Source organism: Leuciscus leuciscus (genome assembly GCF_965113295.1).
Source record: "Leuciscus leuciscus genome assembly, chromosome: 2".
NCBI lineage: Eukaryota > Metazoa > Chordata > Actinopteri > Cypriniformes > Leuciscidae > Leuciscus > Leuciscus leuciscus.
In genome coordinates, this window is record NC_138726.1 from 34,337,954 (window position 1) to 34,349,591 (window position 11,638).

General features: G+C 34.8%; 1 protein-coding gene across 4 annotated transcripts in view; it reads left to right on the forward strand.

Annotated features, from left to right (window-relative positions):
• The first annotated feature begins 8,144 nt into the window (after window positions 1-8,144).
• Window positions 8,145-11,638, forward strand: part of ptprja (protein tyrosine phosphatase receptor type Ja) — a 33,895-nt gene continuing 30,401 nt past the window's right edge. For 2 of the 4 annotated variants that reach the window (XM_082162112.1, XM_082162113.1), the window contains exon 1: window positions 8,148-8,377. In XM_082162112.1, coding sequence (XP_082018238.1) covers window positions 8,309-8,377 — 69 coding nt within the window. In that variant the 5' untranslated portion in view covers window positions 8,148-8,308. Of the gene's footprint in view, window positions 8,378-11,638 lie in introns of all 4 variants that reach the window. The other 2 variants (XR_014203788.1, XM_082162111.1) reach the window with 2 other exon arrangements.

Below are 11,638 nucleotides of genomic sequence, written 5' to 3' on the forward strand. Positions count from 1 at the left end.
ATTTAGTGCCCCCTCTGCTCTCTCCGGTCCCGTCAGCACTCACATTAGCAACAGCGTCATTTTCATAACCATCTGGTAGGCTACTGTTCGTAATTTTTTTTTTTTTTTTTTGTAAATAATTTTTTCATTGTACGAAACTTGGTAAAGGTTTTGGCAATTGCAAAGTAAACAAAAAAAATAATTATTAATTAATTATTAACTGTTATAACATAATTTTTCTAATTTGACAAATAAAATAAAAAATCAGTCACACACTTGTTCTGTTCTCGGTCAAAAATGACCGCATTGGAAACGAATGGGAAGCGAATTTCATCTAGTGGAAACGTTTGGTACTGCGCCCAAACAAAATCTAATTTCTGAGATATCAACCCTAGTGAAAAAAAGTATACGTTATTGTACTTGAAATATATTCCCTTTTTCAATAGTGCATTGCAAATATACTAACAAAAACTGTACTATCCTTATATATTAAAAGTATATTAGCATCGTGCTTTTACTTATTTTCACAATACAACTTTTAACACACTTTAAAACAATTATTAGTCAATTTTTGACCATCACAGGAGCATCACCAGATAAGCAAATGAAAGCACGTGAAAATTTTCTTTCTTTCTTTCTTTCTTTCTTTCTTTCTTTCTTTCTTTCTTTCTTTCTTTCTTTCTTTCTTTCTTTCTTCTATCCACACACCCAAACTGCAAAATACCTAATATATCCTGCAAAATGAAGCACTGCAACCAAAACTACATATAGCATTATCAAAATCAAACTTTTGCACGAAATGGCACACACTTCATTCATATTACCAGATTTTTGTCTAACCAACTACACACTGTTGGGCATAATGAAAAGCACTCTCATCTTTAGTATGCTTTGTCATAATACTAAAATAGTTCAAAATGTAGATTTTTTTTTTTTTTTTTTTTACCAAACAAGTCAGTGCAACATAATTATGCACAGCAGATATATTTACATTGGACTGAAATATGCTCACAAAAAAACAGTAAACTGAAAAAGTTTGAAGTGTTAACAATTAACCATTGAGGTGTTTGGCCAGGTGGCACATGTATTGGCCAATCAGCTCATGTAGTGTTATTTTGAATGGCTGTGTTTTGAAATGGCAAACATGTGACTTTATGTCAGATTGTTGTGTCTTATGCAGAGAACCGTGTTCAGTGCATTTAAAAAGTGCCATTTTGAATTGCAAAATGTGTGTAAAGCAGAAAATGTGTTTAGACTTTTTGAGACTTGAGAAGAGGTTTTGCTCTCTGTGTGTCAGTTTAAATAATTGTGCTGTGCATGCCATTTTAGTGTGTTAGCAATTGGAAAAAACTGTATTCATCATTTTCTATTATTGGAAACCCACAGACTTCATTTTCCATAAGTAACTGCTTCCATCTAGTGGCGCTAAACTATAGCCCGCATGCTGCATTAATAACAACGTTAGCAGCGCCACTCGTGGTCATCATACGCAATCGTAGCATGAGTTTTGGGGACCTGGGTAACTAAACTTTTGGCACTTTGGTTATGAGACTCTGAAGAACCATGTGCATCTGGTTGTATATAACTAGCTGTCACACTCTAGAAATATTTCTCATGTAAATATTTTGTGTGGCATTTCTCTACAGAGGCTGGTGTGGTTGCTGCTGCTGTTATAGCGGTGTTATACTGGCATAGCTATGGCTGTGGGAGGAATGGCACAGGTAGGCTGGCTATGGCTTCTGTTTCTGTGGAAGGGGTGCTATAAGCCTAGATACAGCTGCTATATAGCTGATGCTGATGCTGCTGCTGCTGCTAAAAAATACTATCCAAACAGAACAGAACCCCTGGCAATTTTATTTCTACACTTATTTCTATGTTCAAAAAGCTTAAGTTTGACTTCAAACCCTGTAAAACCTGACATATGAAATAATAGTGAGAAAAATCTAGTTTTTTAATGTAACAGATTGTTTTTTTATTTAGAAATATAAAAAAGTTATATATAACTTTATATATATTGCATATATATATATATATATATATATATATATATATATATATATATATATATTTAGTTGAGAATCATATTTGAGTAGGCCTTAAGTAAGAAAAAACACTAGATGAAATAGATTAAGATGAATAGATGAAAATTCTATTCATCAATAGATGGAATTCTGATAACTGTTTGTAATGTAACATGAGATCTTTATAACAGAACAGCACACTACTAACACAAATTGCATATAAATATCAGTTGTCACTTTATATCTCCTAATAATCCAGTAAGATGACATTGAAATGCTTAGTTTTATGATCAAAGATCTGCAGTTTTTATTGTAAGTAGCAAAACATATAATGCAATGCAATACAATGATGATTGAGAGATGCACAATTTAAACGTTCCTCAATATCCCGATGTAGCATATTTGATAAATTTTAACATGATTTTTTCATTAAAAAATTATGTATGGATAATCAAGTAAACCTAAGTTGCTTCAGCTACCCTAGTGAAAAATAAATATACTAAAATGTATTTCAAATACTTTTATTTTATATACTACAAATAGGGTGATATCAGCTAAATTGGGCCACTTTTTGGTAAATCGTTTGGGACAATAATACAATACCATATATGTCTTTTCCATGTGTTGACAAATGTCCATGTACAAAATTATGTAATAAAATATAATTATTTATGCCCTACAGTTCTTGAAACATTAGCTGTGCCAACTTTTTTTGCATGAGCAGTTTCAGGTAAAATGGGCCAGTCAAACTACAAAGGGAAATATTTATTTACAATCAAATTTAATTTTAAAACACAATTGCTTATACAGCCACATAACATTTAAACTGTATTAAACAAACATATTAATATTGTGCTATTAAAAAAAAAACATTTTGGGTGCAAAGTCAAACCCATATTCAAATTGCAATTGCAATTAAACAAAGTCATTTTGAAACAGCATATATAGATCAGTGAACTGATGTGTGTGTGTGTGTGTGTGTGTGTGTGTGTGTGTGTGTGTGTGTGTGTGTGTGTGTGTGTGTGTGTGTGTGTGTGTGTGTGTGTGTGTGTGTGTGTGTGTGTGTGTGTGTGTGTGTGTGTGTGTGAACACATTTAGAACAAAATGTAAAAAAAAAAAAAATCTCATTCAAAATTGATAATTGGTGTGTGTGTGTGTGTGTGTGTGTGTGTGTGTGTGTGTGTGTGTGTGTGTGTGTGTGTGTGTGTGTGTGTGTGTGTGTGTGATGAAAAGATTTTTTAAAGACAATCTTTGCAGATGAAACCATCGTCATCACATATTCCGTTTTCTTCACCACAGCTCTCATGAAACCATGCAGAACATGGTTCACATTTGACCCATTCCTCAGTAGCCTTAGTGAGTGTGTGTGTGTGTGAATGTGACATGCACTACATTTATACATTTTTATAAATAATATAGGCTATTATCAATTTAAATATATAAAAAATGTGTGTAATAAAACATTCACACACACACACACACACACACACACACACACACACACACACACACACACACACGTATGTGTTTGTGAGTGACAGAGATAATGGCCCATTTTAGCTGAAACCATGTAGCCCATTTTACCTTAGTGGGTTAAGGTAAATTGGGCTACCAAGAAAATCATCTCCTTATCAAAAAATATGTTCAGATACCAAACTAACAACATTATTTCTGATTGATGCCATCAAGACAGATATTATGCATATTTTTTTATGTGCATGTTTTTTTTATTTATAGATTTATCATCCTTATAATAGTTTAGTCACATTTGGTATGCCAGACTACTTACCATGCAGCTTTCTGGTGCAGTCTTGATTAGAATGATTGCCCCGCCCACCATAGCAACCATAAACCAATCAAATCACCGGTTACTTGTTAAGCACAGTTATGACAACAGTTTGAAATCCTTTGCAGTCATTGGCTCTAAATTCCAGAGGGGCTGGGACTCACAAACCTTAAATTGCCCATTTTACCTGATGGCCCATTTTACCTGATATCACCCTACATTTACATATTTATGTACTTAATATAAATACCCTGCAATAGTACTTTTAGTATACTAAATTGATATACTTAAAGTCTGCTAAATTAGAACAACTCATTTTGTACTTAATGCACTTTAGTTATCCAGAAAAAGTGCTGAGGTCCAGCTAAAGAAATACTTATATTTGATTGTGCTAAAGTGGAACTAGTGCAAGTTTATAGGTACACTTAAAATCTCTTGCATTTATAGACTGATATTATACAGAGATCATACTATCCTTACTAATTATGATATTAAACACATTTTAGGCTTAATATTAAGAAATGTGCATTGTGCAATAAAGAACTCCAAATAAAGTTTAATTATAATATTTATATCAGTAAGTCTCAAGCGATTTGTCAGTAAATATGTTAATGGGTTTTGTAGTATATTTATTATGAAATAAATGTATTTTAAAAACATTTTGGTATAGGGTTTCTCCACTAGGGTACTATACTAACAATATAAAAGTTATTCTTACATTTAAAAATCAGTAAAGATTTCACAGCAACAAGAAATGTACCACGACTTGAAGAGAAATGTTTTTGTTATTATACTAAAAGGCCTTTTACTTTACAGTTGTGTACTCTTTGCTGAAACTTAAAGAAGTGATTCTTTAAATTTGCGACTTGTGGAAGATGGTATTACTTTTATAAATGATCACATTTATTGGCCTACCTGAAAAAAAAAAGAAAAAAAGAAGTACATTGAATGAGGAAATTAACTGTTTTTGACTTGGGCAAACAGTAGAACAAACTAAAACCACTTAACAAAGAAAAAATACCTCCCCATACTAATGTTCTGGCAACCACCCACAACACCCATTGTGGTGGCAAGTTAACTTTATCTTTTTTAAGAAAATTAAAAAAATTACTTTAGATTAATAATTAATCTTTTTATTAATTATTACAAACATCCATAGACTTTATACAAATGCAAAGTTTTCAGCAAAGGAAATAAAACTGCAGCTTACTGAAGTGTTTAGTGCTATCAGTGCAGTCTAAAAAAAAAGCTTCCATTGTGAGCGGGGAGATAAGAGTTTCACTGTTTCATCCACCAGAGATCTCTATGTATGACCACTTCCTGTTTAGTCATTGCATTTGCCCTACTCTTTCTTGCTTTCTGTTACCCATGAGACTGCATAGCACTGAACAGGACTGAGACCCCCCACCCCACCCCACCCCCAAAAAAAGAAAAACTGTTGCAACACAGAGAACAGTGAAACTTGAAACAGAGAAAACTGCACCCACAAAGCATTTACAATACAACACTGTAATGGGGCTGATGTACCAAATCATCAAGATTGCTGCTAAACTGTTTATGAACAAAATAAAAACTTACAGTTGTGGGGGAAAAAAGTTAACAAACTCTTGATTATCTGGATTTCTGCATGAATAGCTAATATGATCTGATGTTTGGAAGGGCCTTTGGATTGACATGTTTTTCAGCTTTCTTTTTAAAATGGCTCCACAACATTGCCAATAAAAAAAATCTTGTGTGGGCAATTCAACGACCTACTTACTGTAAATACTTCTATAGTAGTATTTATATGGAAAAGTAATCTTTCAATCTAGTGTTTAGAAGCCGGAAACACGACAGTCCTAATTGAGAAACAGGAAGGCTGAAATGCTGGGCTATGTAATGTGACACAGTGAACTATGCAACAAAATTACAGCTGATCAGTTTACTAAAACTACAAACAAAGCACAATATAGATTTTGTGTATACAATGATGATTTAAAGAACTAGTTAATGGTAGGCAAAACTTGATAGCAAGACTTAAAGATGTTGATGCTATTTTGTGGCTTTGTAAGTGTTGTGGTATTGTCACATTCTAAAAGACATTCATACACAGTTGCAGTCCATAAAGGAATTGATTGGGGAGGCTGCTATGTAAATGAAAGGTAGGGTAGGCAATTTTCGGAGAGGCTAGCTATAGCGAGATTTAAGCCCCCTGTCCGGCGTCCGGCGCAGCCTCAAGCCAGACACTCATTTGTCCTCCTTTTTGGAGTTGCGCTGAATCGGCCTAAAAAAACCCGCTCTAGAATCTTTATTGGGACGCAGCAGCATAGCGTACAATGCCGTAAGATCTCTGGTCAAACAAATGATTGGCTGAAAGCAGTGTGCAATAAATATCTGATATATCATTGGTTAAAAACGTAAACAAGCCTCCACATCGTGGAGTACACGTGCTGGCTACGTCATATCATAACTTTAACATGCCGAAACGTCAGACCTCATTTAATACGGAATGGACAAAAGAGCACGAATTTGGCCATGATGACCCTAGAGGAGCTGGTGTCGCCTGAGCTGCTGCAGAGGCTGAACTTTTTTAAGAACTGAAATGTGTATTTATTTATTTTTCGCATTCATTATTTGTTTATTTATGTATTTCTGTTATTTCCAGAAGTCCCGAAATGTTATGTTTTCAGGCACTGTGCACTTTTCAAGACAGGTTCATCTCAGTGGTCAGTTTTTGAAATCATCACAATGTCTTGAATAAATACAAATACTGTGAACAAACACTTTTTTGCCTCTTCTGTTACACATAGGTCTACATCAAGATATATCGTTGATCAAATTGTCTGGCAATAAATAGACTATTTCAGAATCACTGTATCATGATACCATCGATATGATGGACAAAATTGTATTGTAGTTGCGAGTACACCAGAGTCCTATGCAATTATTCTTGCCTCACTAAATGCCACTAGAGTGTCCTCCTTTTTGGTGTTATGGAAATGGCCACCCTAGTCTCAAAGCACATAGCATTACAATAATAATGAACATAAACAACTTAAAGAGCACTGACCTGTATCACCTGACTGCTGCAGATTAATTTCGACATTGATAGTGTCGAACAACCTCAGTCACAAACTGCTCTTATAACATCACAGGATTTTATCTCTTCCAAATTACAGCAGTTATGGCATGTACGCAGCATAAGCTTGTTATTTTGGTTCAGGAGGAACTGTAAGAGGTGGCTGCTGTTTAGGTTGTGGTGCTCGGTGACTGGCGTCTGTCTAAAGGCCCTGATATACTTCAAGCGAAATCGAAGAACGGACTGATGTTATGTCATTTCAAACAAAATCAGGCCAAAATGAACTTTGATTGGAGTTTGTTTTGGGAGTTCAAACAGTTTGCTAAGACGAACTTTCCGGAAAAGTTCGCTTCAGCTGGTAAACACCTTTGTACTACCATTGGTCCGTGGTGTTTACATTAGGTAGGTATGCGCTGAGGCTCTGCCTTCTTTCACAGAAGTTAATTTCTTCTGTCCAATCCGTCAAGATCTGACATCTGCTAGTGAAAACATGAACACACTGAAGAGCTGCGTTATGCTCTGCATAGCATGAAACGTGCTGATGACGTGTGATGTCTGCGCAAGCAGGATGCACGGAGATATGAAAATACATACGTTGACAGGCAGGTAGGACAACGTATTGTTGCATTCGGACCGAATGCAATGATTGGACAAACATTTTATGGTCCTACGCCTCTCACAGATGACAGACCACTTAACTTGATTGCTATCAGGATATGAAGAGACTTTTAACCAGCATTAAAAAAAAGATTTCTCGAAAAATCACCTACTCTGTCTTTAATGTTGATGGAGACAACAAAAATTTGGAAATTCAGTTGTTCAAATTTGTTGTTCAGTCTCACTTGTTTTTGAGATCCTTATTTATTTGCACTTCATCAATATTTTGACTACATTTTAAAGTTTCTCTTCACCAAGGTCATGGGTCGTTTTACTGATAAAATAAATGCAGTCGTTTTGGATAAAAGTGTCTGCTAAATGCAGAAATGTAAATTAAAACTTGCCTGTGCTAAACGTTATAAAAGAAGATGATACACAGCCTATGCATTTGAATTCTGAAAATGTTTAGGTACATTGATTAAAGCAACGGTTAACTAGGCTATCAGCTTCGTTGTTCCCTTTGAATGCATTTTTGAGAAGGCTCAGCCGTGCTTGCCTAAACTGACGCCTGCAAACGGATTTTATTAAGGGTGAACGTCCGCTGGTGCTGTTATAAATGTTGATGTCTAGTCTGTGCTGGATAAAGCGTAAAAAGACATCGATGGGCGTGGCTAATCATTTTGCCCCGCCCACATCACCCAGAGAAGAGAAAGAGTCGAGATGAGAAAAGTTTAAGAGCACCTGAAGCAGGAATGAGCAGCATCTCGCCTTTTCATCGCACACAATAGATAGAGACAGTTGTATAGATAACAAAGACTGAGAAATTAACCAAATTATGAAATGACATAAACATTTTTTTTTGCCACTATGGGTCAGCATTATTTACTTCAGGCCAGTGTTTTCCGTGCAACTGTCTTGTTTGCAGTGCTCGTCTCGGTAAGTGTACAAGTGTTTGTGTTGATGTTTTAGATCCGCGTTCGTCTCTCTTTTCAAAGCTGATATTTCAGAGTATCTGCTGGTTTCGAGTCTCTATTAAAGTTAATCATGCTTGTCTGTATAGGACATCCTGTGTGAGTGAACTTCGTCAGAGTTTCTGAAGTTCTCTCAAGAGTTTTTAACTGTTTAACGTTGTTTTGGAACTTCGATTTGCGTTTTGTTGTAGCCTACTTTGAAATATAATGAAACGATCTGACGTGTGTTAAACTGCGTTTTATGAGACAACAAAAAGAATGACGTTCAATTCAGTTGAATTCAATACAAATGTATGCAAATTGACACATTTTGTTTTGAGCTGATTCAAAAGTTGGTTCATGTAAAGTTGTCATTAACTTATGTTCCTACTTACAAACTCTTCCCCAAAACTTTTTCAAACTCTTCCCCAAAACTCTTGAGCACAGCTGCACATTAGTGCACATCGCACAGTTGTGAATAGTGATTAGTAAGCTGATAGTATTTCCATCTATCTGTTCAATTAAAAGGACCGTTCTAAGATGGCTTGCTTCAGTAGTTTTTTAATGCTTAATCGTGATATAAAATATGTATGTGTGAATATTTTCCATGATGTTTTGTTTAACCAGAAGTGCAACAATTATCTATGCAAATTCTTATGTTCATCTCATCTCAGTATGCGTTGGTGTGACAGAGACTGGCAAGCTGACAGCAATCATTTCTGGAATAGTTTTTCTCTTGACAGTGCTTTATGGATTAAATTGTTTCTTTTATAATCAATAAACTAACCTCACCCAGATACATGATTCTGACCCTCCCTGCGATGGTGTGATATCGTATCGCCTTTTACATGTGAAGTTCACTTCTGTTGTTTTAAAAGAATTTTGTATTGTCGTTTTATACCTGTTGCTTCTGAAACCGAAGCAGTGCCTTGTTAAATTGATACCAAGAATCTTATGAGCTACTGGTGTAACTTGGGTGGAGACGTCATGGACAGTTTGGTCCAAACTTAGATAAGGCCTGTGATTTTAAGGAATTGCCTGCACTGATTTACAAGAAACCAAATGATGATTCCACGGCCTGATATAGAGGAAACCTCTGTTCTATCCTGTTGCGCAAATGTGCGTGCCAAGTTCCTTTAATCATTGATGTGCAGCAATTAACACCATCAGGAAAGTACAGTGTTTTGCATGAATGTCTCATGAAAATAATGCCCAGCCCAATTAGGAAGAATAAACTGCTGTGGGCAGTAGAAGAGAATAGGGGAAACTGTGACGTAGAGCTGCGGAACAGGGAAAAGAAAACGGTGTACATCTACATCCCCCACTGATCCCCCTCTCATTTCTAATCACTGCAGCCATCTATTGCGATAACCGTTATAATGGGTGGTGTTGCTATTTGAAAAATTATAATTTTACAGCAGGAGTATTTTTTTATTCACTAGGCCATTTTGGCTGGATGGGTGGATAACTTGACATGCATATTGTACATATCCTGAGTTACGTGCATGGATTAAAAATTAATAAATAAAAGTAGACTTAAATTGCTGTATTCATCTATCCATCGTCCATACTAGAGTATCTTCCAGCATCAGGCTGAAGGCAGGGATAATTTGCTATGTTCAATTATACTTTAATTAAATGAAATGTTCTCACAGAATTTGCTGTGCACTATAATACATTATTTATGATAAAAAAAAGACAGAAAAAAATATTTGCAACAGTTTAATAACGTCATCAGTTTTCTACACAATTATGATTTTTAATTAAATTTTAATCTAGATTTTTAATCAATTGTTTTCATGAATTATAAGATATTTTACTCTTTACTTTAAAATTCCTAGAGCATTACATTTTCCCTGACAATATTTCAGCTGTCAGGTTGTGTGTCTGGTACAAAACATTAAAAGTACCAAAACATACCTTGTTATCGTACCAAAATGTAATATTTTTATGAACATTACACACTGTAAAAAATTTCTAACCTCTCCAAGTCAAAATGTTCTATTGACTGGTCACATCAAAATTTTTTAATTGGCCCAAGTGTAATTCTTGTTGCAATAGTCTGTTAACATTGGCTCAATGAGAAATAATACGTCAGACTAATTTAAAAATTTAGATGTGACCAGTCACTAGAAATGTTTGACTTGGGGATGTAATTTTTTTTTACATTGCATAAATATGGTAATCATTCTATACCATGGTATATCAAATAATAGTATTACCATCTGATACCATCACTGAATTATGGCACCGCCACAGATCTTTTTTTGTGAAAATTCAAGTTCTATAGAGTCCTGTGAATGCCACCGTTACACACGTTTGGAACAATATATATATATATTTTTTTTAATATATATATATTATGTATATATATTTTTATTATTGTATTATTATTGTACTAATATTGTTTATAGTTCAGAATGTTTTATTTTAATGTTTGTCTTCTATAGCTACTCATGATCTGTAGCTTGTTAAAAATTTGATAGCTTTGAGTTGCTTTGCCTAACACTGATGCTAAGTGATTGAACTGAAAAGTAAATAAAACAGAAGCGCGGGCCACATTGTGCAATTTACTTAAAAATGTTCTTTATTTCAAAAATTTGGAAATTCAGTACATTTCCCTAAGTTTGGAAATTGAGTCGTCTGTCAGATAAAGCTAGGCTTTGTGTATTCGCAAAAATGCTGGTGTCCAGTTAATAATGCCCTCTTGTAGAAGGATTCTGGCCTATCCTGGGGTGGAATAGATCACACAGTTGTGTGTTAAATGTAAATTCTGGTCTGTTCATTCACAGTATTCAATGGTTTATTGTATGGCATGGCTAGTTGAAATATGCACAGCTTGAAATGTCAGGCGTCATAAAATTAAACAACAATAATGTAACATTTATGCTAACATGCAATTAAAGCCATTATTCTATGTAACTTGTATTGTGTACAATTACTGGTCATAAGACTAATATTACATGTATTTCAACTGTGAAGACTCTTAGGCAGTTAAATTGTTGATGATCGTTATTAATATTCATGTAGTTGTCTGTCTCTCTATATCTTATTCTCATTTCCTGTCCTGTCTCTGACTGTCTACATGACATGCCTCGGCCTTCATTTCCAAAACACTGTCAGAGAATCTGTAGTAAAAGGTTTTTATACATTTATACAAAAGTTCAAACATACATGCGCTCTCTCTCTCTCTCTCTCTCTCTCTCTCTCTCTCTCTCTCTCTCTCTCTCTCTCTCTCTCTCTCTCT